The following is a 27,663-nucleotide window of genomic DNA, read 5'->3' as shown; positions in this document are numbered from 1 at the left end:
TGTTGAACTTGTTTGTTAAATAAATCTGTTTGTTCACAGCTTAGTGTAGTACATTTTAAATGAAGTGCTGGCAGTTGAAAGTGCAGGACCTGCATTTGGCAGGTGTTTAGAAACCCAGCCTTTTCCTCATACTGTTTGTACATTGCAGGCTTTAAAAGAAAGTGTGAGAAGAGACAGATGGCCACAGTGGGTCACCCAAAGCTCAGGGTTTTTTAGCCCTTGCCTTTGTAGTTATCTTAAAGTGTGCCTGGGCAGAGAGAGATTTTCAAAGACAGTTTGAGATGAAGAATCTGCAGGAGACTCTTAGGTCAAACATGGAGGCACACAAACTTCAGACCCTTCTGCTAAGAAGTTTCCCCTGAAGAGACAGAATTGGGCAGGCAGGTGGAGGCACAGAGGTGCCATGAGAGGCCATGGAAAGCTGCTACCACATTGTTTCTTTCAGGGTTGAAATTGCTCTTGTTCTGTGAGAGGTGTGAAAGCTGTCTTTTAAGTATCTATTTGATACAGTCAACCACTTCATCCTGAGCCAGTGTAGGAAATGCGAGTTTAGTGTAAGATATATGAAATGCAGAACAGTGATTTTAGATCAGCAGCAAAATTATTTTGTGGCTTGATCTCAGTTTCAAGCCTGGAGAGAATGAAGAGAACTTTAGTTTTGAGATGTGTGCAATTGCCATTGAAGTGGATTGCAGTTTCATTGCACAATAAGCTTATTTTATATGTAATAGGGTTTCATTGCTGAGAAGCAGAAGAGGGAAGGAAATAAGCATTAACATTTTGTAAGCAAGGTGAGTGGGTCGATGCACATATAGGAAGCTGTTCTGAAGGGGTCTGAAGAGAAAAGGATATTTGATTTCATGACAAGAAATTATCTACAGAACTCAGATTTCACATGAAATCCCCCTAACTACTGAATTAAACTGTCTCTAGGTCATGGCCCATGAGCTGTTCTCCAGCTTTAGTCTCAGATTCGTTGGATAATAAATGGTGACCAAACACCAGGGAGAAGCTGTCTCCTGTTCTGTTGTGGAAGATACTTGCATGAAAGGACAAAGTACTAATGAGCAAATGATGTCCCAAATACAGAAGATACTTTATATTGCACAAGTGGGGAATAAAGAAGAAATTTTTCCACCAAAGACTTAACCATCTCAAAACATCTGTGTCAAGATACTCCATCTCCAGATATATAGGAAAACTTCCCTGTTTTAATATGGAAGAAGAGTTTCAAGGTCAAGTAAAGGAAGCTGCACAGAAGGATACAGTGAGAAGATGGAATCACCAGCAACAGACAGATGCCGAATTTGTATTAACCAAAATCTGCATTGTATAGTACCTACCATAAAAACAAAACACCAACAAAAACACAAATGAGAAATGTAGAAAGAGAAACCCACCTTGGAGCTTGGAGGAAGAAGATAAAGGATAGAACACAAAAAAGTTGCCCCCTGCTCCCCCTCTCCCCAGTTCAAGTGTTTGGCATCCCTCAGTGGACTTGAGCAAGCAGTACATTGCTTATCTATTGGCAGGAGTAGAGTCACTGCTGGTGTTGGTGAGAGTGTTTATACATGCATAACATCAGCCCTTTCAGCTGGGAATTGCCTGGCCAAGTCCTTAATTAGAAAACTTGCCCATTACTGAGGTAGCTCTTCAGGAGGTGGTTGGACTGCAGACAGGGAGCCAATGTCTGTAACTCATCAGGGCATCTCAGCCCACGGGCCTGCTTTGGCAATACATGTGCATCAAAGTCTGGCCTGATGTGTTCTTGCAGCTCGTTGGTTTAGGAAGGTCTGTAAGTTGGTGCATTAGCTCAAATCAATCAGTTGTTACTTTTTCATTAAATACAATGTGAGTTTCAAAATACAGAAGGTATTGATGGGTTGCTCAAGTGATTTAGGGAGGATTAAAAGGCGAAGGTGCTTATCCCTATTTACTGTATTATTGTTCCCTGAAAAAATTTCAACACTCTTGTCTAGCCTCTGATAAATATCACTTAAGGTCCAGTGAAATATTGGACTGAGGAAAATCCTGTTCTCCTTGTACAGGAATTACCTCTGAGAGTTCAGGCTGATGTTGCAATGTCTTGTCTGTCTTGTTTTGTGCATGCTGTGTATCGTGTTTGTCCTGTGTTCAGTCATATTTATGACCAGTTTGTTCATGTCTCTGTATCAGTGTTACAGATACCCAATCCATTAATAGGAGATGAATAAGGAAAATACAATATACTTGAATAATACATCATACTTAAGTATGTTAAAACTGTCATGTTCTGATAAATATTTTAAACTAATGGATGATAATATCAAGTTGTAAATGTTGACTGAGTTTACCTTATAGCTGGATCTGTTCCAATCCAGTAGATCACTGTATATTTTAAGCCTCCATATCCGTGTCCCAGTACACAGAATAAAATAAAGTTTTCTATTTCAGGCTTTCTTTATATAAACTCTGCAATTGGACATAATTTTAATTTACTCTTAAGATGCTCTTTCCTTCTGCTTTAATAGCTTTGTAATTCTGTTGACTTTCCCTTCTAATACCACTACTCACATCTCCAGCATTTCTTTAAGGACTCTTTCTTTTAGGTCTTTCAATTCTCCTCTTGACTGTTCCTAGGTGTTCTATCCATGAGATTGGTTTAATGGTGTTGACTCTTATATCTCACTTTCTGTCTTAGTGAAACAAAGTTTAGTTGCTCTGTGGTGCAAGACAAGGAAGTGCAGCTCTTCCTAGAAAGAATTTACACATCCCATTCAAGTACCACGACAAGTGTTTGGTATTTGGAGGCTCTGTAAGGTGCATTAGTGAGAAAGAAATAGATCTTTGGTGATGGGATGGACAAGAATTGAATTTTCTGGGAGTTACCACAAGATAAGGTGGCAGTCTGGAGACTGAGGGAGTTTGAGAGAAAGGATCTCAAGGTTTCAGAAGGAGGCAAAACCACAGAGCTGGTAACAGCAACAGGATGGAAACAAGCAGGAGAGAGCTTGAAAAGAAGTGCAAGACCATGTCAGTCCTGAGCCAATGGATAATTTCAGGATGATTCACATTGCATGTGGGGCCTTACGTGCTGATTCAGGTCATCAGAAATTGCAGTGGGTATGTGAAATGCAAGCTGCACACCCAGCACAATCTGCAGGGAACTTCATGGACCGTGCCAGGATGGGGAGAGATCAGGTGCCCTTCCTGTGCCCCACAGTGAAATGCCAGGGATGGCGATGGGGTGGCAGAAAGGTTGAGCTCCTGAGCAGCCCCTGTGACTGCCTGAGCCAGGGGGTTCATCCCTCCTGGCTGTTATGGCACTGTGGCAATGCTGCCCAGTCCCTGGGATGGCCTAAGAGCACATGATGCCCCTCAACTCACTCACAGACCTGATAAATTACAAACTGTAGCTTGGGCCCTGTAGCTTTTCCCTTCCCAGTTTTGGAATAGGCAGGAGCAATGAATGCAGTGGGGTGGGGGAGGTTAAGAGAGAATGAAGTGGTAGGGAAAAGGGTGACTCTGTGGCCCAGGGTTGCTAAAGTCACAGTTCTACTGTTAGCAGAGCTGTTTTGAAAGGAATGAGTGGGTCATTAATGCAAATGATATTTCTAAGTAGGTTGCCAGTTGTGTTTGACTGCTAATGTGGGCATGAAGTTTATGGAAATACTGGTAGTAGTGTGGAGTCCTAATGATGCAAGTCAGGTCAAGAGTTAAGTGCTAGGGTAAGTCTGTTTGGGCACTTCTAGACAAGGCTGGAGGAGAGAGCCTGAAGGATGTACCCTGAATAGTGCTGAGGAAAATCATGAAGAAATCTGAGAGGGGAGTTGTGCAAAAGGCAGATTTGGGAGCAAGTTGCTGAGTTGGCAGCGAGCTGGAATGCTAAAGTCTGCACACACAGCAAGGATGAGGTGGAGTATAGGCCTTGGGTATTGACCAAAGAAAACACAGGAACATCTTGGTGATAATTTTATCCTGGAGTCAGTCCAGAAATGAGTTGGATACCTGAGTCAGTCCATGGAATTTGAGAGTCTTTGGCTTGAACTGATTTGTTTCTGACTATTCTGACCAGACTATTCTGGCCACCACTCAGGCCTGGAGTTCAGTATTGGGTTTGACTTATCTTACTTCTCCTTTCCTCCTCCTTACCTTACATTCAACCCGAAGTCAAAATCTATTGCTCTGTCACCTGCTAGTTGTTCTCTTGCTTTGGGCTGCTCCTTGAAGCAAAGATACTCTCAAGTCTTGGATTTTTGGACTTTGGACTTTTTTTATTTAATAGAGTAATAATATAATTCCTTAAAGTTATTCATATTTTCCCTGGTTTTCTGTGACAGATCCCCTCAAGGGTTAATCAAATCAGGTTCACTCCTGGTCTGGTGCTAATGGTGTAAGATGATGTGTACTCAAGTCCTTATTCAGTAAATAAACTTTTTTTATATAGTAAATTACTCTGATGGGATGTGTCATCTGTGTCAGGCCACTTGTTTCAGCCCTTGGACTGCAGTAGCTGCTGAGACAACTATTTGGCCACATGTCTGGAGGTGCAGCATTCGTGCTCCATCCTGGCCGTGCTTTCCTTCAGCAGTGGCCTCACAGGGTGCTCTGCTGCATCTGGGGAGCAGGACTGTGCTGAAACAGCCTCTCCTTTTACCCACTGCTGAATTTATTTCTCCTGGAATGTATTCTGTCTGTGTGCCTGTGAGTTCCCAGCGTTCTAAAGATCCACCCAAAGGTGTTCTCTAAGTGACACGATTGCCAGCCTGCTCATTCTGTCATCTGCATGGTCCAACCACACCATCCTGGTTTGCTGCTGGACTGGGACTTGGAGCATGTGATGGCACAGGACCATATTGTCTGCAGAAGGGAAAGCATATTTTAAAAATCTGGTGTAATTCTTCAGAGGGACTAAGAGATTGATTTAATGGGTTCTGTGTACTGTGTAAACATGTCCCAGTGAGGCAGGGAGTGCTGCTGTGGATGGGTCAGTCTGCTGGTCCTTGGGGCACTCTCACCAAACTACAAAATGTCTTTTTGGAGTTCAGTTTTGTGTTTGGGAAGGGGAGGAAGCTGTTTGTCAAGGTGTTCCTCTTTGTATTCTCTGTTAGATTTTAAGGTGTCTGTGCTCATTTTTGCCTTTAGACTGTTGTAGTTCAAATACCTTAGGGAGTTTGTGTTCTTCATAGCCAATGTGAAGAAGAAACAAATAGAAATTTAATTTTTACTTACACAAACTCTGTTTGTACCTACTGGTAAACATAATGGTTGGGGTCACAGTTTATTTCATGTCTTAGAACCTTTGTGCCATAGAGTGAATATAACTTAAGGTAAATGGCTATGAAACACAAGAGTTTGGTCTTGCTTTCGGATGACAGATAATTTGATCACTTCTTTGGAAGCAGAAATATTTTGTGTTTGATGTAAAAACCAGACCAAGCAGCTGATGGGGTTGATTCCTTTCAATAACAAGAATTGCTGTGTGTCAGGGCAAACCCCTCCCCTGATAACACAGCTGTGCTTGGCTTCGGGTTTCTTTGTGCTGCACTGATTAGTGGTATGAATATTATATCCTTCTGTGCATGGTAGGAGAACAGAATATTAATAGAGAAGATCCACTTGAAAGTCCTAAAAGAACAGTTTATCTTTCTGAAGTGGAATTTGTTAGCAGGACTGAAGCTATTGAACCAGCGAAGACGTAGCTGACCTCATTTAGTCATGCTAATAAACAAAGTTGTAATTAAATATGAAAATCAAGATATGTTCTAAGATTTTGTGAAAATGCCACAAGCTTTGTGTTTCTGTGAGTTGCAAACTGAAATGATCTTAGCTTCAGATGACATGGGTAGTTTTACATGCACTTTAAACTAAAAGAGAAAGAAGGGAAATACCTGATTTTGAGGAAGATGGATGATGACAGCACTCCTGTATTCTGTAACTGTTCAGCTGAAAACACTGTATGCAGTTTGCATTTTAGCTCTTCCAAATAAAAACTGATCATTGTGTCAATGAGATGTGGTAACTGAAGTCATGGAGACTAAATTAAATTTCAGTTGATGTTATATCTGCCCGTTTTTTTGTTTTATTTATGCATTTGTTTTGCTTCATATTTTTCATAGTTCTGTGTGTTTTAGTTTCAGTGTTTTATAACATCTAGTATATTTTTGGGAGGGTGATAATACTGTGCTGTGGTTTTCATTACTGTACCTTGAGTATTATCTTTCTCCTTTAGCAAGAGGGGAATATTTCTACTAATCACGTTGCACACATACTGAAAACGTTTTACAGTGGTGTTTTTGAAGGGGATGTTAATGTTTGTTCACAACATAGGTTTTAGGATAGGTTTTAGTTAACAAGTGACTGGGGAGAGTGCCTAGAAAATTTGACCCAAGTATTTAAAAGTGGTCTTTCTTGCATATCAGTGTAGTATAATGACTGCCAGGAAAAATGAATGTATTCTGAGCTTTCCTTTATTTCAATTTAACTGTTCTATGGAATTAATTCACTTTAGTAAAAGTCCACTGAATTTGATAGCTAATCCACAAATTAAAGCAGTTTGTGAATATTTAGAGGTATTTGGTTCTTGCTGAGCAATAAAATTAAACATTTATTCCTGTGGTATTTAGGTCTTTCTCCTTCTCTTTACATCCCAATCAAAGTAAATGTCTTTGCTTCATTTTTCTTCATAGATTGAAATGCTAAGGAAGAAAGTAAAAGAAAAGGAATTATTTATAGTACAGCTTTTAGAAAAAATCTCTTTCTTAGAATGTGAGGTAAGGCATTACCTTTTATGTTATTGTGATTATTTTATGAAACCAAATAAAATTCGAACCAATGTCATCCGGTGTTATCTGCATGCATATTTACATATTTACTTGCATATTTATATATTTACATTTACATTTGATGTATATGTATTTGTATTTTCAAATGAAAATTAAACTTATGACACCAGTCACATGAGGAATGCATGTAATAAATTCTCAATATTCATGCTAAGTTTCTTAACTTAAAATTTTATAATGGTATTCTAATGACTTAAACCAGAAGCTTCTGAATAAAATTGTTGGTTTAATTTATATTTTTTTCCAGAATTAAGGATTCCTTTATTTTTTCAGTCAATACTTTTACATTATTTCTTGTGGGGTGAAGGCAATGAGCAATTTTATTTCCTTGTTTCCATAACATAATTTAAATAAAATAAACTTGGGATGAAAATTACTGTTTTCCAGAATAAAGAATTACAAGATAAACTGGACTACTTAATGGAAAACCAACCAAAGACCAATATAGAAACCAGAGATACTGGTGTAGAATGTGACCTTCCATACAGGTATTTGTTTTTCTGGCTTGCTCGTAGGAAAATTCCCCATAATATCCCTTATTGGTGCTGTATTAGTAAACCCAAACGTTCCCACTTCTGCACCAGAATGTTGTTTCTGCTCTGTGGTGGCCAGTGGCTCTGCAGCCTGGCTTTGGAAAGATCAGGAATTGTGCCTTTCCTTCCCCTCCCCTTCTCTGCCCCGGGCACTGCTCAGGGTTGCACTGAGCCCTGGGAACACGGCCCTGGCCTCGCACTTGAATCTTCACCTCAAAGTCACCACAGGGAAGGGCCAAGCAGAAAACAAAATACTAAGCTAAGCAGGACCACTGCATGTTGCTTGAAGTACCAACAAGTAAACCTGTTCTTAACTGCCCTGCAAGTTGAATCATTTAATTGGAGGAGTGTAAATCACCACATGGAATCAGCAAGCTGACATGAAATCGGCAAGCAAAGTAAAATTCCCTTGATAATTTGAAAATGTACTCATTTCAGGGTTTGGCCTAAAGCATAATTTAATGGCATGTGTTTTGAAACCTTAAAACAGTGTTTTTCACTCAGGGTGTCAACAAAGACCTACCTTTGTGGTCTTCTCTGTGGCCTCTCTATATGTAAGCACAGCCCCTACTTATCGGACATTTTTTCTATTTTTAAGGTTTCTGTCTGTGAAAATGTACCTCTGTACAGTTTAAATTTCATGGGATTACTTTTCACAATTAATTATCTTCTTAAATGTAACATTGCTGTCTTTTTTGTTGCAGAATCCTTTTATTCTTAAATGTAACATTGCTGTCTTTTTTGTCGCAGAATCCTTTTATTCTTAAATGTAATATTGCTGTCTTTTTTGTTGCAGGATCATTTAATTGTCTTCTTAAACACTATATTGCTGTGGTTTTTTGTTGGGGGTTCCTTATTTCTAGTAACTTTACTGCTGGACATTCCACTATGAGCTCCAGCAAATACCTGCATGTCAACATGCCAGTATGTGCCACAGTTTTTATCAAATATTCTTTGTGGCATTATAGAAATATGGAACATATCAAATACACTAATTAATTTTAGCCTGTCAGTATCCAAACAGGGCACAAGTTCATTGCCATGGCATTTTGAGCCCAGCTGTCTGATACTCTGACATTAAATCTCTAAGGTTTTTCTTGTCTCCTCAACAGTCCAAGTCCTGAGAACAGATCTCCTGAGAGCCAGAGGCCGGTGAGGACGTACACCCCGTTCAAGAGAGTGCTGGAATTCAGCACAAAGAACAGCACATCTTGAGCAGTCAGGTCACTGTGCTTTCTAAATAGGAGCAGATCCCTTGCGCCTTTGCAGCTTGATTAGATAAATTGTTATCAATTCATAGAGAAGAACAGCAGCATGGAGTCTTGCTAAATTTATCCTGAAAGCAGCTTTTTAGTAACTTTGTCTCTGAAGTTACTACTGGCGTTGCCTGTGAGGGGGATATGGAAGGAGCGGGGTAAGTGAAGCAGCAAATGTTGCTTCTTCAGAAGCTGCCCAGTGCAGTGTGTCATTTCAGATGCCTGCAGGGAAGGAGTTGTACAGCTGTACAGTTTTTGTTTTCTTCAACTGTATCATAATTCTGTCTGTGTGATGAAGCTCTAATCTGTTGTGTTGTCAGTATGACCTGAAGTGATGCTGGCAGAGGGCATTAGTGTGGAAGCTCCCCATGTGCCCCTACAAACTGGGAGGGCAGATCACACCTGTCAGACCTGGCAGAGTCGAGGGCTCTCTTCACCTGGGGGCAGCTCCCTTGTACCCAGCACTCTGCTGGGAGGGAGAGACGCAACTGGGCTGTTCCAAACAATTCCCTCCACACATGAAGGTGAATGTTGTGGTTGTTGCTCGAAATAGTAACTGATAGAGCAGATTATAATGGAATTTGCTTTGTTGGACTGAGGCAGTGGTTTGCACTTCCTCAGTCATGGGACAGAGTGGCCATTGGTGGTACATTCAATAGTAATTGTGTTGGAAAACCCCTGACACCTTATTTATTTACTTTTCTATTAGAGGAAGCAGTTTTCATTAAACAGAATTTTGCCTATTGCAACCTGCAGCAGTCCCTGCAATTCCTACAACAACAGCAATCCTGAATCAGGATTTTGGGGTTTGAGTATTTTTTTTTTCCCAAAGCACTTAAAATCTTATCCTTGGCTTCATGTAGCAGCAGGAATGACTGCATCTAGTACTGAACTCATTTAAATATATAGGGGATTTCTTTACATCTTGTTTTGATCTCCCAGTCTCAGTGAACTTGAATTATGAATATTTTATTGTAGTTCTGTTAACATGAATGAAGGATTTTTTTTTTTAAATACAGTAACTACAGAAAACAAACAACTTTTGTTTTCTATATGGTCAATATTGTTCTTGCATTCAGCCAGTCCCGGGAGGTACTGACCTTGCCACAGGGCTTCACAAAGGGATTGCTTTTATCTCCAGGCTAATGCAAGTTCTTAAATGCAGTCCTTATCTATTCAAATCAAGTACACTTACTAAAGTTGTATTTAAAATAATAATATTGACCTCATACTGAACCCACAAGATGATGAGTAGTGACTCAACTGCAATGTCAGGGATAAGATTTGTGCCTGTGGAATCGTATCTCCATCTAGTGGCTGATAACAGCAAATATTTGGACAGTGTCTGTTTTGGAAGCGGAAGACATTAAAAACTAATCCCAACTGGTATATTAATGTTCACTAGGGATGGAGCTTTAGGTTGTTACATAATGTCTTTTTAGCATTTTTGTGCCCAAATAGTCCCCCTATATTTCAGGAATTTGATTCTGAACCAGGGTTTGTAAAAGTTACCTTCAAACTGAAGGTAAATGGATGAAGGTGATATTTTTAGATAAAAGGAAATGCATGTTGTTGTAAAAGAGAATAACAAGATTAAATAAGTGAAAATCCTTTATCCTTCTGGTTTTGACCAGAATTCAGAAAGCAGAACCTGACAACTGTGAGGTGCTCAGTGAATGGTAGGAGAGGACAGGATATGTATCAAAATGCTGTTTTGACACAGACTTCAAAAGGAAGTTCATTCTGTTTTGATAGAGGATCTCCTCTGAAAATAGTACAAGCTATTTTAATTCTGAGACTTGCAAAATTATGATAAACTACTCGAGACTTTACCAAGACTGCAGCAAGGCCTTAAGTTCTTACTGTAAAAGTTTTCTGTGTAAATTCTGTCTTGACTGTTTGATGACATATGGTATTTTTTTCTAAACCAAATAAGGACTGAAGCCTATGATGTACTTTAAGAACAGTGAACTGGGTGACTATCATTTCATTGGACTACTGGTCTAAATTTGGTAACTGAAGAACAGGAGAGGAACCATATTTATATGATTGTGTTACATGAAAATATAGAGCTTTCTAGTCAAATCAGTAGCAATGTAAATTAGCATAGATAATAACAAATCTGACTGAAAAGACTGTAACACTTCTGTATAAATTTTGTTGATTTGAGATTGGGTTAATTAGTACTATAATTTTAGAAACTAGTAAAATTTCTGTAAACAGCAATAAAAGCCATATAGAAAGGTCCCAGAAAGTGCACTAAATGTAAGTCAATTGTATGACTGCATTTGTACCATGATAAGTATTCTTTTGTGATTTATTCCAGATACTCTGGAAAGTATTTTGGGATACAGTTTTCATATCTGCTGTATAAATAATGCATTACGTTGTATGCTTTTAATACATCCTGTATGTAGGACCTGAAAAGGATAAATTGCAATAAATACTGTATTTAAACTTGCTATTCTGTTGTGTCAATGGTCATTTAGAAAGAAACCTGCCTTAAAACATTGCCAACTGTTATTCTGCACAACTTTGTTTGTTCAAAACACGTGTGGATGCAAAGCGGCTCCTCTGGAGCCCCGATGTTCCTGTCGGTGTTGCCTTTGGCAGATGGGCTCTTGAGAACAGGAAGGCACTCCCTGGCTACAGACGCCTTCTCAAAGCCAAGTAACAAAAGTAGATGAATTCTTTCATGAAATAAAGAACTATTGACTTGCACAGGATAAACAAGAACTGGGCAGCACAGCTCTTGTGAAAAAAACCCCAACCCAGCAGCTTCAGATCCTGCAGAAAACACCTGAATACATTGGGATGAGGCTTCAGCAGGATGAGGGTGGGATGGCTGTGGCCCATCTTTATTTACAGTTGATATCCACTCACTGAAATAGAGATTTGTTTTTTAAGACTGTCACAATAAAGCAATCTGCATGTCAATTAAATAAGAGGTCATGCAAACATTACAGTCACAGTGTTGCAGGTTTGCAGTGCTCAGATGAAGAATGTGAAGTTTTTTGCTCAAGTAGTGCTTCCCTTGGTATGTGCATTCAGTACAGATTGCCAACAGGACCTCATAAAGTCCTGTGGAGATCAGCAGTGCTCGGTGCTAAACCTACAACATGGAACTGTAGGAGTTGGATACTTTTCAGAGAGCTTTAAATACTTGTTTTGACATCTGAAGACTTTTAGACATGGACAGATGAGAAGTTCAGTCTGCGTTAAGCCTGTAATTCTGCACAGGAAATCTTGCTCAGCAGATGTACCTGCTGAGAGTTTCATTCCACTTACATTTTATTTCATTCCCGTTCAGCACCTGGGGCTATTTGCATGTGTAAAAGAAGAAATGTGCTTAAGAGACCTGAGTTAAGGCCATTCCAGCCCTACCTCAAACACTACAACATGGAAGGAACACAAGAAAACAAGGTGATAGCAGCCATCTACTACTCAAGGTATGTGAACGTTTTCAAAAGAAAAAGGGACCTACCTGATGGTTTAAAGAGAAAACAGGCAGAAGTGAAGGTTTGTGAGGTTACAATATTCTGTAAAGGCATGTGGTGTGTGGGCACTACAATGATCTGACAGTGGCTTCCCATATGTAAACCAGTATGTTGATAGCTGTCAGTATATATAGATCTGCTTTTAAATTGCTTGGGGCTTTTTCTAGAGAAATAATGTTAAGGGAGGGATTTGGGGTTTTTTTAAAGAAAATGAATTACTATGAAGGTGAATCATGCTGATAAAAAGGGGCTTTTTTCCTAAATGAAATAAAAGATAATTAAATTCCAAGTACACCATTTTTTCCTGCTATTTTGGGGGTAGTTTATTTTGTCTGTGGGGCTTGTTTCCTCCTGCCTCTTAATATTTCCACCTAGGAGCAGAGAAACCATAAAAGTAATGCCCCCCCTCCCCCAAAATCTATGTTCTAAAGTCTCTTTTGCCTCTTTTCCTAATGAAAAGAAGTAACATTCTATAAAGTTGAACTTTTCTTGTAGAAATAATACTGAATTGCCTAGCAATTCCAGCCATGCTATTGCAGAATAAATTATATTTAACTCTAGATATCTAGCGACAGAAAACAACTCACCAAAAACTAGTAACGGCTCAAGATAATGTCCTGACTTAGGAAATGTAGGAAAGCCTACTATGTAAAAAATATTAACCCCCCAGTTTTGTTACATATTTAGCTCACCTAAATGCTGATCAAATATTTTAAGTGATACAAAATAAATCCTCTAATCTAACATGCCAAGAACACTCTGAGGGAAACCATAAAAACATGACTGTGCACTGCAAATAATGACAGTCTGTCAGTCTCCCAGTAGGAGAAAGAGTAAATTCCTAAAACCAAACTTGCTGTAGGATGTGATTACTCATGTTCAGAGTGGGAGCAGTGAGGATTTTCCTGCACACCTGTATTTCACCCCAGGGGCAGCAATGCCTAAGGATAATTTTCCTCAGTCCCACAAGTGCCCCATACTTCTGCTCCTTGACTGCAAAAGCATAAATCCATTTTTTCTTCTTCAAATTTGTTCCTAAATTGATACCATCTCAATTACGGTGTATTTAGATGCTGCCCACCTCTTTATACACAAGAATATATTTGTTTCTGCACCTTCCAAATTTCAGCTATTTGTTCATCATTTTGGAACTGTAAACAGTGTTTCAAAATTTAAACTCCCTAGCTGTAAAGATGAGCAGTATTCCTTTGCAATGACTTTGAACCAATACAGATTTGGTGAATGGTATTCTATGTGAGGTACAGAAGGATCAGTTGTGATTTCCAGCACTTTAGTCAGTTTTTGCTCTATTTTTTCCTATGTTTATGCAGTTTAGCACATAAGCTGAAACCCATTGTAAATACTGGCATTACTTTCCTGTACATGTCATAAAGCAGCTGAACATCTTGTGAGTGCAGAGCAGTGGTCTAATGAGATTGTTCCTTCTAGACTTCCACTTTCCTGTGGGCAGAAGTGATTTCCATGCTCAGCCTTCCCACTTTCTCCTATCTCCAGAGGAGAAAGGCTAAAAAAGCAGGATCAAGCGTTCCTTCTGCAAGAAATGTTCAATAGATAGCATAACTTAACCCTGCATTACAGAAGCAGCAATTCAAAGGATTTGTGTCCTTTAACAGCAGGGGATCTCCTGGTGTGAAAAACTCAGTGATTTCCTCTTCCCTGAACTTTCAGGCAAAATTCCCCGAGGGATTTTCCACAGGAGATGATCCAGGTTGTGAGTAACAGGCAGTGAAATGATCTCTTCAACTCGTCACCGAGCAGCTTTTCTCACCCTGGTTGTGGTGTTTTTTCCATGGGTAGCTGCCTACTTGATTAATCTCATTTTCCCCCGGCCCTCAGCCTTTCCCTGGGCCGTCCAGCTGCGCAAACAAAGGGCAGGCGGACATTTCGGAGTGCTTCCTCCTGCAGCCCCTCCGGGCTGGGCCTGCCTTCGTCCGGCTTGTAAAACAACCCTCTTAACAGCCTCTGAGAAATGTGCCTGTTCTCTATTGCTCAGGTTGAGAAACCTCCAGTGGGATCAACTTAAAAAAGCTGCTAGCAGCCACCTGGGAGCCCCCACTCACCGTGACCTCACTGCTATGGATGGAGTGGCTTCCTAAGGACGCTGGTGCCAGTTCGGAAGGTCTGGAGTTAATGTTATGCCACAATCTGAGCTTCTGTGTTTGGTCTCTCTATCATACATGAACAAGTTAAAAAATAAAGGCCATGTAAACGCTTTAACAGACCTCTGAAAAGTAAACCTTGAGCCCTTAACATGAATTGTCGTTCTGCTAAGGGCTGCTCAGACACATGGAAACAGCACAGCTCTCACCCATGGAAACATCAACAGGGGAGACATTTCAGCCTTCGCAGCTTTTTGAGTTCACCAAGAATGCTGAGCTCAGGGACAAATCCTGCCTCTGCTCTGCACAGCCTGTCACACCCAGGCTGACCTGGAATTGTTTCTGGGATGCTGCGTTTGTGCAGTGAGGACTCCGTGACTCCGGGACGTGCGATGAGCCTCATGCAGCCGGACCTGCCCGCACTGGTACGGGACGAGCACCACGTCAGGCACGTGTGACCCTTCAAATACTGTGGTAAAACTGTGCTAATTATTCACTTTAAAAAATGTGTCTGGAACATATCCATTCTAAGGTTCATATTTCAAAAGGGAAAGTAATAAAAATTTAAAATAATGTCTAATAAATGTAGCACAACACGGGCAAGGAAAGATGAAATCCCTGGATTTTAAAGTCATATATATTGGCCAAAAACAATACCAGAAATTTCCATAATAATTTGTTTCTGCAGAAAAAAAATATTTTCAGACTTTATTGATTCCCGCAGTAAAAAGATGTCAAAAAACTTATGATAGAAAGATACCAGATCGGTGTTGGGGAGGGGGAAAAATCAGAATCCTGAAGGCATTCTGAGGGGTAAGAAGCAGAATTACTGCCAAAAAACATTGCTAAAAGATGTCAAATTGGTCCCAAACAAATAAACAGCCTTTCAGCTGCTTCTCCGCAAGTATTACAGCTGCCATATTCGCTAGGAAATAAAACACATTTCCTCAGCTGTTGTTCCCATTCTCCACACCGCTCAACCCCGTCCCTGGTCCCCCCTTGGGAGGCCGTGTCGGCCTTCGCGTTCCGAGCAAGGCGGGCCCTGCCGCCGTGCCGTCGCTTCCGGCAAGATGGCGGCGCCCATGTCGCTGCCGGGCGGGCGCCGATGGCGGCGGGTCCGGGGCTGCGCGGGCGGGCGCTGCCCGAGCTCCGGGACATGCTGCGGCGGCAGGAGCGGCTGCTGGCGGACAGGTGAGGGCGGGCGGGGCAGGCAGCAGAGGACGAGCCGCTCCGTCCTGCGGGGACCGGAGAGGCCGCACGGACCGGCCGGCGCTCCGGCTGCCGGGAATACAGGGAGTGCGTGCCCCTGTGGCCCCGCGGGCAGAGGGAGGGAGCAGCTGTGCTGTGAGGGAAGGCTGAGGGAACTGGCGTTGCTCCGCCTGGAAAAGAGGCTTCGGGGTGACATAATTGCGCCTTTCCGGTTTATGAAGGGAGCTTGCACGAAAGATGAGACAAGACTATTTACAAGGGGATGGAGTGACATAACAAGGGGGAATGGCTTCACACTGAAAAAGAGTAGGTTTAGATTAGATATTAGGAAAAAATTCTTCCCTATGAGGGTGATGAGGCCCTGGCACAGGTTGCCCAGGGAAGCTGTGGCTGCCCCACCCCTGGAGATGTTCAAGGCTGGGTTGGACGGGCCTGGAGCAACCTGGGGATAGTGGAAGGTGTTCCTGCCCATGGCAGGGGGTAGGACTGGATGATCTTTAAAGTCCCTTCCAACGCAAAGCATTCTGTAATTTTGTGATTCACTCAGTGAAAACACACGGTTGGGCTGCGGGTGTTTGCATCTTAACATTTTCAGAAATCTGTAATGTAAATAAGAAGCTGATATCACAATGTAAAACCTCCCCCACTGGCTATTCTAACAAAACACTTCTGTGTCTCAGATTGAAATAGGATTGTTTATACTCTGGTGTTTTTGGTTTTTTTTTTTGGTCTTAGGAGGTTCATTTCTCGGCTTCCAGATAAGGGTAAGAAGATCTCTGATTTTGCTGAAAAGCTGAAGCTTGCCATTTTGCAAGAGGAGGAACTAGCCAGGACTGCTGAGCTGTTATCTGCTGTCAGGTTGGAGTTTCAGGCAAAACAGGAGGAAATTAATACAAGCAAACAGGAAAACAAAGATGCACTGAACTGTGACGATTCATCAGACTTTAACGAAAACTCTAATATTAAAGAAATTTCTGAGATTCCTTCCAAAAGGCAGGAGGCAGAATGTGTTGAGGAAGATGCCACAAGTACAGCTTTGGAAAATCAAAGGACTCAGAGGAAAAGTGATGAAGTAAAGACTGTTAGAAAAGATCAGAGTCATTCTGTTGAAGTTGTCTCCACGTCAGCCACGAGCAGTCATCTGAAAAATGATCAACACATCTCTCAGAGCAGTACTGAGAATGGTACAGAAAGTGCAGCTACTTCGAATGACAGCAAAGACACTCTGGTTGATGCCTTTCAAAAAATTACAATTGTAGATGGAGATAACAGTGAAAAAATATTGGAAAAAGGGCAGAATGTGGCAAAACATAAGGGCAATGTGTTTGGAAGCCTGTATCCCAAGACACCACATTACATTGAAGTTCTGGAGGCTCGAGCCAAGAACCCAGTCATAAAGAAAAGCAAATTTAAAACAAATGCGTAAGTATTATGGGATAGAAAAACCTTTTGTGAGATAATTAATGTGGATAAAATTGGAAATGGCACAGAATAAGCATGATGGCTTTATTTTCTAGTCATAATTAAAGAGAGTCTCATGACACAGAGAGTTAATATGTTTCTCTTTAGCATTAAGTGCCACAGAATCTCAGTATTGAGCAGTGGCCTAATTCTACCCATTTGAAACAACTGTCATGAACCTTCACAGAATTTCATAGCCTAAGCTGCAGAACTATGAAACAATTGGCAAAACTCCTGTATATCAACTCTAGAATGTGTAGACTTTAATAGCAGGAAGTCTTTTGCTTTTCCTACACTTCTAGGGAAGTTACAGTTCACATTGTCTGTACTGGCAGCAATTTGTACTTTGTGTGACTCCCAAAGCATTGCTACTTCAGCTTGCTAATAAATTGCCATACCTGGTTTGTTCACTGCCAGGTGTAAATTGTGTTATTGTCTCTCTGCAGAGAAACAGTTGTAGTTTTTCTGAGTGCTGCTTGTTTTTCATTTGTGTGTGTTTTCGTAGTACTTCATATTTCTTTTCAACTCTTGCACGTTAAAAATAAGTTTTGGAACTGAAGGTGTTCAACCTTGTGCTGCAAGTTTGGGTCACAACTTAGGTGTTTTATGTCTTCCAGATTATCAGGAGAGCACAGTGGGTCATCTCTTGGTTCCTCATCCAGTCGATCCCCTGGGGGACTTGGCTCCCCAATTTCTGCTGAAGAAAGACGACTCAGAGATAAGAAACACTTGGATGATATCACAGCAGCTCGACTGCCACCACTTCACCACTCCCCTGCTAAGCTCTTACCCATAGAGGAATCCATAGCAATTCAGATACAGCAAAAAGAAGCTTATGAGGTATGAATTTACTGTTTGGTCTGAAAAGTAATTATAGCATCAGGATCACTCCTAAAAAAGAAAAGATGAAGGGATCTTTTGATGATGATGAATTGAGATGGGCAGACTTTGAGGAAAGGCACTTTGTCTTGTATTTTTTCTTTTAATGATATAATTAAAGAATTTATTAATGCCTTCTGAAACTGTTATTCTTACATTAGACAAAATCTTTGTGTGTTGATATGCTAAGCTTACTGCACTTATTTCACCTCTGACAAGAAATTAAATGTATACTTTGCCTATTAGTCTTTAAAGAGTTTTTTGCCCTTGCATAAATGAAGGCCTAGCAGTATTTGTTATTATAACATGCAAGTTTCTGAGTTTGCCTTTATTTATGCTATGTCTGAAGAATCCAAGTTCTGAGGTTCTTCAAATGCTGTTGTAATGGATTTTGACTTTCTAGTTAGTGTCAAGCTAATGTTTAAATTAGACACTGTTGTAAAAGTGTTTGTTGCTGCTTATTGTTTTAAAAGCACTTGCTACTTTCATCATCTTTAAGGGAGGCAATTTATTTGGCAAATGGAGACATTCTTTGCTGAGGTTGCTGAAAGACCAGCATTGCTCTTGCTACATGTTTACTGTGCACAGTTGCTCTCTTATGTGAACTGATTTTATTCTGTAAAAACTGACATTAGTGTATCAAAGGTGAGGGCTGCCACATGGGGAATCTTAACTCTTATAAAAGGGTCTTCAATAATACATAATAGGACAGTTATGTATAAGTGAAAAGAAACCTGAAATTTCTTTGCTAGTTACTAAAACTTTTAATTAAACCCACTCTGGAATTGCTGATATTATGATGTCAAATTTATACTTTAATATATTAATTTTTCTGTGACAATGACAGATGAACACTTTTTCTAACTTGTGTCCTTTTTTTTTTTTCTTATGCAGGAAATGCAAGCCAAGCTGGCAGCACAGAAGCTTGCAGAGAGACTGAATATAAAAATGCTCAGGTTTGAACCAGAGGGAGAGGCCTCAATGCAGTACAGAGAAGTGAGAGATGAAGATTATTTTTCGGCAGAGGACTGAATTCAAGAAGGGATGTCTGAGGATACACCATGTAACTGATATTTGTGCAGTACTTCTTAAAACCCAAACCTGAATATTGAGAATGCTTGATTTAATCATTTTTTTCTTAAAATTTTCACATTACAGCTACAGGAAGGGTTCAGTGTAAACCTCATAAATATACATGTGACTAAGTGGTAACCTGAGTGCTATTTGGGAACTGGTTTTGCAGCACTTGGGGCTGTTAATCCTTGTGGAATGCCCCACAGTGTTCAGCTGTAGCAAAGTGAGCTCTTTAATACCCTTTTGCAGGCTCACCTACAAGAGGAGGTTTCTTCTGTGCAGAAATGTGGTTGCAAAGGGCACACTTGTCCATAAAGTAAGCTAAGGTGCCTGTGAACTGCTCACACATATGAAAGCTCTTGTCTTGTACAAATGGGAGATACTTCTTTTAATATTCTCTTGCTTTTACCTTGTGGTGAAAATACATACCCAGACAGCTACAATAAATCCACAATCCTTAGGCTGTAAGTCAGCTTCTTATCACACAAGAACTTGTTTCTGTGCCTGCACCTTAAAATAACACTTTCTGCCCTTATGTTGTAAATAGCTAAGGATTCCAAGTTATTTTGTAACTCAAATTCTGTTTGGGCTTTAAGGGACTCTGCTGTTTTATTTTTGTTTATCATGACAAAGCACATCAAGAGATCAAGTTAATCTGAAGACTTTAATATTTTTATTAAAGATGTTGAAGTTTTTCCTTATTTTTGTACACTGCTTTCATACTTTGGAATACTATTTTTTCATAATGTAAATTAAGAGATCCACCCTCTGGTTTTCTGGGAGAAAGCGTTCTGTGTATTTTTAAGTTGTAGCTGTTCTTTGAAGATAAATACCAATCTTCCTTACAATTACATTTTCTGCATTTTAATATGAATTTTTGAAAGATCAGGAACACACCTGAGAAGTATCTTACAATGATATTCCATGTTGACTAGGATATTCCAAGCCTAGTTTGGATTCGGTTCTAAAAAGCAAACCTCAGAGATTCCTTGTATAGTCCATCAACACCTGTTTTCCAAGATGTCACAGCAACTCGTGCAGGGCTGTCCCAGGATGTCTACATATTGCTGCAGGAATGGTGTCTCTGGAAATCAAAGGTGTTCCAGCTGCAGGTCATTCAAAAAGCTGCATGATATTATCTAGAAATGGGGGAGGAGGGTCTCTGCCACTTCTTGAGTGCATACAGCACGTCAGTAACAGGCAGTAACTCTCTCCCAAATGCTACACGAGCTCTCCCAGGCAGTCCCTGTGGCACAGTCCACACCCTGGCACTGCAGTTTGACAGGTGGAACTGCTGCTGTGCTAATAAGTGGTATTTGGTATTTTTTGACTAGGTCTTCTGTTGTCTTTCCTGTACCCTTTCCTCTCACAGCCTTTGTGGTGTCATTGTTTGTTGGCTTCTCATCAGCTGCTCTTCCCTTTTTCTTGTTAGACTTAACCTCCTGTCACTAAGCCAAATTCATACTCTGCATCCCTGCACCACCTATTCCCTTTCATATGACATTGCTGCCTGTGTCTGCATTTAACTCCTGCCCTGTGTCATGGATCCTCCTGCCACTGCTATCTTACCTTGCTTCTGGAACTCCATCTAAATTCCAGCTGTGCACCTGGGCACCTCCTACTCATCTCAGTCCCATGAATATCCCACAGAGACCTGAATGTCTTTGACTTTTTGCCACAGCTGCCTTCCTACTGGGGCTTTCCTTTCTCATTCCCCATTTTGGTTTCAGACTCTGCATGTGTTTGACCCTTCCAGGCCTTCTGTCCTTTTTACCACCTTTTCCTGGTTTGTTTTTTTTCCCCTTCTCTCTTTTTCTGTGCTCCTTCTTCTCACCATCACTTGCCTTTGTCAGCACAATTCTTGGCATGTTGTCAGTCATTCACAACCATCCCTCAGCATCCATGCTGATGACCCAGCTGATCCTCAGTTGCATCTATTTCTGTTCAGCCAGAACACAGGCCAGAGGAGTGCTCCTGTCTTGTGGATGCTGCTCATCTCTCAGGTCACCTGCTTGTCCAGCTGCATCTTGTCATCATCCCTCTCCCCACTGCAGTCTGTGCTGCTTAAGGACAAGCCTCAGGAGTGTATTGGCTTTCCCTTTGCTGTTGCATGAAGCACAGGTTGCCACTTCCAGGCCATTTGCATCTCTTCCCCTTCCCAGGATCATCACCCTTGTCCCTGTACTGGCTGTGCTGTCACACCTTTTAAGATGCTGTGTGTGTTTTCTCCATGTTGGCTTTTCTGTGCTAAAGGAATCCACACAAAGCTGCACAGTAGGGATCTGTTTTCTGGAGTACTGAAATCTATCTCAGCCTAGGCTTCTGCTGACCATCCCTTTCCCTAACAAAAACTGAGCTTTCCTTGCACTGTTAGCACTTACTTTTGCTCTCTAAATTTTGTGAAGCAGAGGCAGTTTTCTTGGTCTTTATTTTGATAACATTCAACATGTTGGGCCTTTGCCAAAGTGATCCCTTGAATGGGCAAACTTCACCTTTAAGGGGGGGTGGGTGGGTGTAAATCACTGTGGTGACAGGTGAAGTGCATTATGTATTTGTTAATTAGCAGCTGCTCAGCACAGTGTTGGGGGAGTCTTTGTGGAAGAGTGGGCTGTGTGGATACAGAGCCAAGCTTGATATGGATTTTAAGTTATTAAAAGTTTTTTATTACTGCAAAACCTGGAAGCTTTTCTGGGGAGCTGTTGGTTCTGAGCACAGGTATGCACTTTGAATTAAGATTCTGTGAATGACAAGAATGCAGAGTCAGGTATAGTGTCCCATGTTAAGGAGGATGTGCAATCTGGAAGTTTTTAAAAGGTTAGCGATTAAGAGGATCATGGAATGATTTGTTGGATAATAAAAGGACAAAGGAATGGTTTGGTCATACTGAAGTAAGTTTCTGATCAAGTATGGTGTTGCTGTTGTGTATTTTGCTGTTCTGCAGTTCCAGAACATTTCAATATGTATATTGAGAGTTGAGAAGATTGTTCCCTGTTTTGGGAGTGGACTGTTATGTTGGAATGGGCTGTCAACACAGTAAAAATAAAGAATTGATAATACATTTCTGAAGTTCCTCTTGTGAATAACGTTTTGTTTTGGCCATGTAAAATTTAGAGGAAAATTGGAACTCTTTTTCTTCAGTACTTCACAAGGAAAGCACTGGAGATGGAGTAAGGAAATAAATTGCTATATAGGGAAAGAAAACTTTTGGGAATGCAATGGGTAAGAAAAGACTCTTAAGACCTGAAGTTGGCCCATCATGCAGGTCTGAGAGATGGCACAGAGACAGAGCTTAGCTGGTGTCCTGTGAGCCAGAGAGCTTTAGCATGTGAGGCAGTATCTGAGCAGCAGCACCTGCAGTCCCTTGATTTTTGTGGTGCTGGGAGTACCTGATTCCCAAACTGCACAGAAGAAAAACACTGTAATAGAGTTTCTGTTTGCAGCTTCACCTTCCTGAGGGAAAGAATATGCAATCTGGTTTGCCAGCTGTGGTGGTTACATGATCTAGAGGATTTAGCCATCTAAAAATTTATGCTAAATATTTAGGAAATGACATTTGAAAGAAGAAAGATGGGAATGCTGTTGTATTTAATTATTTTGGGAGGACTGTAAGAGTAACTAAGGGTAGAAAAGACATAAGCTTTTCCTGGTTTTTAGACTCTTGTTAGAAGCTTCCTGTCTGGTGGCTTGTGGACTACTTGTAAGTAGTTTTTCAAAAAAAGTTGGTGACAGTAAGCTGCATGCTGCTGTGTGGAGGAAATGGGGCCTGCAAACAGAGAATTTGGAAACCATGGCTCTGTGCTGTGGTATTTCTGAACCTGCCAGAGGGACACAGGATCAAGAGTCAGGTAAAAGAATATCCAGACATTACGGACTGATGAATCAAAATTTTAGTGGGAAGCCGTGGCAAAAGCTGATCGTGCTCCATGAGCATCCCCAGGCAGTAGTTTAGGGGTTTCTGCCTGGAACTCGCAGACAATTCCCGTATCCCAGACCACCACCAGCTGGCAGCCTTTAGCAGCCTCGTGCAGGAGGTGGGACCTGAGCAGCCTGAACTGTAGGTGTGGGTCTGGCTGGCTGGTTGCTTTGTGCAGCTCCACTGCAGAGCCAATTCCCTGGCTCCAGGAGGCTGACTGTAATCTCGGTCATGTACCAGGCTGGGTTTTACCAGTGCAAATTATCTGTAGTGGGACCCAGTTCAGAACATTTTGGGCACAGTTTGGGTGGTGTCTGGCTCGTCTTCTGCTTTTAGCAAGTTAGTGCCTGCAAGGAGTGTACTTGGGCCAGGGGAATTGCAACTGGCCTTTTATAGCAAATTAATGGCATAAAGGGGACAAGAAATGGGAGTCCTGTGTTGGAAGAAGCTGTGCTGTACCCTTTGCACTCTGCTGTAGGGAAAGGTGGCTTTTCTCAGCTTTGCCAGCCTTGATTCCTTTTCAGAGCAGTATAAAAAGGAAGCATAACTTCTCCAGAGTATTTTGTAAGGGCAAATTTTTCAGGGAGTAGGTCTTGCATGGTGTGGCCTTGTTCCAGGGAGGTACTAAATGACCTGTAATTTCCCTTAGTTTGTGGTTAGCCACCGCTTTTAGGATGGTATGTGTGGAGAATCACCATTGAGATTTCCTGGTTTCCTAATGTTTGGTTTCAGGTTGTGAACTCCCACATTCTGGGAGGGCAAGGGAAGTGGAAAAGGCAGCTGTGTGAAAACAACCTTTATTTTGTTGTGGTATTTTTCCTTTCCCAGTCAGCTAATGATTGTGTTTTATTCTCATACTCTGCAGTGCTATGTCACTGCTGCCACTGTGCAGGCAGATGTTAGCTGACTGTAGCTGAAACATTTTACAATCACATTGACTTTCCATGGGATATGGATGCTTAACTCCATTTGACTCCTAATACAAACTGTAATTATTATTATTATATATGCAAAGCTTTAGAGGCATTTAGTCATCTTGTGTTCAAGGCAGCTGTTATGATCATTTGATTGTTAAGATTTTATTAAATTGGCCCTTGATTTGGTGAAGCGTGAAATCTTCATTGTAGTACTGAAGTCAAAGCTTGATTCCTCTAGGAACATTTATGAGCAAGTGCTCTGTTGAACTGGGATATTGCCTCTGTGTTTTGTTTAATCTCTGCGTGCAAGGGAATTTGTGAATAAAGAGTTGTGAACAACTTACTGGATGTGAGGGGACATAAATGAGCACAGTGAAATGCGTGTGGGAAGCAAATTGATTTTCAGCTTGCTAGAATCATTGAACTCAGCATTTCACTTCTAATCACCCAAATGTGAGTGAATGTGTCCTGCAGCAGTAAGTGTAAGAGAGATTTCTTGATAGGAAAATTTGTAAGAATTTGTAGTGACACCCTCACTGCTTTTCTTTCAGGTTTGATACTGGGGACCATAATTGTGTCATGCATGAATTGGCAGATCTCCACTGAAGTCATAAGGGAGATAAGTGGAGCCATAATGCTTAATGAACATATTCATATTTCCTCCCTCTCTCCACACAGCTGGTATTAATGTACTTGCTTATTAGATCAAGATAGTGGTATAATGTGGCAAGAGTTGCAGTCCAAGGTTTGCTGAGTCTGAAGCTGAGCACTTGATAGGAGATATTCTTTGTACACTTGTGAATAGAAATTTCAGTTGCTGCTGCAGTGATAGATACTGTGATAGAACCTGTGATTCTGTGAGAAGCCATGGGATTTTGTACTGCATACACAGAATTCCAACTGAATCTGGAGGTGCAGTGACACCATTTGTGGAAGATCTTGGTGAGGGAGAATGACTCTCAGTAAGGCTGAATGCTCAGCTGTCAGGGCTTTGGCTGGTAGGTGGATGCCCTTCCCAACTGACAGTGCAGGGAGAGTAAATTACATAGTGAGATTTGCATTTCCAAGTCCTTTAGGCAATTTTCCATTGAAGTTTCAAAGTGCCTGTCTCTCACTGATCAATGAGAACTAAAACCCCTCACCAAGGGAGGAACCCAGGCTTAGTACCTGGGTACTATCATGAAAACAGGAAATGGCATTGGTACCATTTTCTCCAGCCATCTTATAGCTCTACTTCCACTTATATTGAATTAACATTGATTTTCTTCTTTTTTCTTACAAATCCTTAAAAGTAATCTTCCAGAATTCACCTACAACAAAATGAACTGCCTGATTTTGGGTAACAGATAATATATATAAAAACGAGCTGTGTTATCTAGCTGTTTGCATTTGAATGTATGAAGTCTTCAGAGACTCTGTGATAAGCTCTCTCTGTTTAAGTCACTGTTATGAGTGGTCTGTGTTCTCTCCTGGTTACTATAAAAGTCTTGATGTAATTCTGGTTTCCAGAGTTACAGATCCATCAATTCCATTTGTAATTATGTGTGAAATTACTTTGTCATTGGCTTTCCCCTGGCTTTTCCCTTATGAGGAAAAAACCTCAAGCCACACAGATTCACGAAATCTTCATTTTATGTGATAATATTTTTTTACTGACCCAAGTTATTTCTTATTGGTTAGAAATTCTTATTCCCTGAGAGTTCAGAGAAATTCTTATTCCCTGAGTATTCAGAAAAATACTCATGCATTTCTCTAAACTGCTTTAAGCTGGCATTGTACTGATTAAAGAACTGCTTAAATGATAGCTGATGATAAATATTATCCTTGCACAGACATTGGGCATCATCATGTGTCATGTCTGCAGACCAGTTTTTTTGCCTGCATGGCAGATTTTTGTGGCTGTGAGCCAGGAATTTTAATGAAAGAAAACATCAAAGATGCAGAAGAAATGAGAATATTAGTCAAGGAAGATACACAGTGATGCTCTCTGATAACCCCTGGTAATTGACATTAGAACTATGTGGGAGCAACTTAAATAAACATCTGGACACTGAGTTTAGACATTTCCAGTGACAAAACCCAGACAGATCTTGTGGACTTGCAATAATAAATATTTCAGCGCAGTCCACATGAATCAACTTAGAATTCTGTTTTCAATTATTCTAGTTTTATAAATATATCATAGTTAATTATTCAGGGATACAGTTTCTTTTGAAGATTAGGGAATTTGATGTTTGCTTCATTCACATAAAGTTCCATTTTTTATTTGTATCAAACTTACTTGTGTTTGTACAAAAACAATAGTACAAGCTTGCCAGAAGCCATTAAAGCAGAATGCAACTGAACTTTTCCTGGGGTGGAGGGGTCTTTTCTGAAATTCCTGCCAGTGCACTGTACTTCATTTCAGCTATGGTAACCACTTAAATTGTGCTGAAAAGAAAATTATAAATAATCATTTCAAAAGTTCTTCTCAGTATTTTAAAAGAGTCTTTCCTTATCTTTTTACTTTTGGTAATGTGATAGTGCTAAGAATGTGGTATCCCTTACAAACAGTGAAGAGATGTTTATATGAGCCAAAGCATTTAAAAGAGGTAGCAATGAAGCTACAAGACTGAATGAAATACTGGTTGCAGTCCAGATCTGATCCTTGTATTACAACTGTGGTGAGGGAATGGCTAGGAAAAGCATACTCAGTTTTTTGTGTAACTTTTCATATTTTTAGAAAAGCCTCTAGTGTGGGATATAATTGCAAAACCACTTATTTCAGGAGGAGTGAATCATGTCACTGAGTTTGAGGAGTTATTTACACATTCTATTAAAATTACTCCATTTGTGCATTTATTTTTTTAATTATAATTTTGAGTTGATCTGTACCTTTGGCAGGGACCCTGGACAAGATGAGGGGTTTCTTCTGAAGTGTATTCAGGATTTGGTAATTTTCAATTGCCCCTTTTGGTTTAATTTATGATCCCCCACAGCCCAGCCTGTCGACATCTGCACATGTTTCTGCAGTTGTCACCAGCAGGAGCAGTAGTGTGAGCCAGCTGCCAGTGTTGTCAAGTCTCTGGCTGAGTTATGTTTTACCATTGGATTAAGAAAGTTTTAGGGATCTGCTGTGTCGGTCTGACCTACAGGTCATCATCCCTTTCAGAGGTGGAAGAGGCAGAATTGTGTTGAGTACAGTTCAGAAAGTTCTTCTTGTAGTACCTGTCAAAATTGTTGCATCCTGAATCCGACTGAGTTCGTGTGGCAGTTCAGCTTATAAAGGACCTTGGGAGAGCTCTTGGCCGACCTCCTGCATGAAGCAGTCAGCTGTGAGGCCTGATGAGTTTGCCCAGGGCCTTAATCCAATCTGGCCTTGAAAACCTCCAAGGATGGAGATTATACAACCTCTGTGCGAGGCTGGGAGCGAAGACTCTCATTTCATCTTATGCCTGGCTCTGTCTTTTGATGACCTTCTCATGGTACTGGGGGATGCTGTTCAACCCCCTGGAAGTTGCTGTTCAACCCCCTTCTCCAGGCTGAACAGGTACTCTGCTGGCTCGAGCAGCTTGCTCTTTACCACGACCCTCAGAGACTTTTCAGCAGGGCTGCTCCACGGCTTGACGTTTCTGGGCAAATCACAGGCAAGCACATTAGGAAGCTGCAGGCTGACAACTGTATTGCATTCAGTTCTGTCACAGCTCTCTCAGATTAATAAAATATGCTTTCTGCTTTCATGTTTTGCAAACAAAAAAAAATGTAACCTAGGCTCAGATCAGGATAGCCATGCTACCCAAAACTTCATAGCTAATTAAAACAAGGCAATTTTGTGCTTTGTAATCCTTTCTACGTACTATAAAAATGATGGATAAGGAAGCACAGTGAAAGCCATAAATCAGCCTTGAGTTTGATAATCTAATAAGAGCATCTCTTTGGCTGTTTCACCTCTTGCTCAGTGATCTATAGCTTGGTAATTAATTTTCCTTAGTTTTAACCTT

At 40.8% G+C, this 27,663-nt stretch overlaps 1 protein-coding gene and 1 long non-coding RNA gene across 5 annotated transcripts in view; both read left to right on the top strand.

Annotated features, from left to right (window-relative positions):
- The window catches only part of MYZAP (myocardial zonula adherens protein), a 59,174-nt gene extending 37,255 nt beyond the window's left edge, over positions 1-21,919 (top strand). For 3 of the 4 annotated variants that reach the window (XM_064668231.1, XM_064668230.1, XM_064668229.1), the window contains 3 exons: positions 6,669-6,752; positions 7,212-7,312; positions 8,470-11,077. In XM_064668231.1, the coding sequence (XP_064524301.1) occupies positions 6,669-6,752; positions 7,212-7,312; positions 8,470-8,572 (288 nt within the window). In that variant the 3' untranslated portion in view covers positions 8,573-11,077. Of the gene's footprint in view, positions 1-6,668; positions 6,753-7,211; positions 7,313-8,469; positions 11,078-16,174; positions 16,862-17,517; positions 17,741-18,673 lie in introns of those variants that run through there. The other variant, XM_064668232.1, reaches the window with a different exon arrangement.
- LOC135420588 (uncharacterized) lies at positions 11,830-14,814 on the top strand. The gene is made up of 2 exons (XR_010433612.1): positions 11,830-12,062; positions 14,125-14,814. It is a non-coding gene; the product is annotated as an uncharacterized LOC135420588 (long non-coding RNA).
- Positions 21,920-27,663: the final 5,744 nt, after the last annotated feature.

The sequence above is a fragment of the Pseudopipra pipra genome, chromosome 12 (assembly GCF_036250125.1).
Source record: "Pseudopipra pipra isolate bDixPip1 chromosome 12, bDixPip1.hap1, whole genome shotgun sequence".
Classification (NCBI taxonomy): domain Eukaryota; kingdom Metazoa; phylum Chordata; class Aves; order Passeriformes; family Pipridae; genus Pseudopipra; species Pseudopipra pipra.
This window is presented reverse-complemented; position numbering and strand designations above follow the sequence as displayed.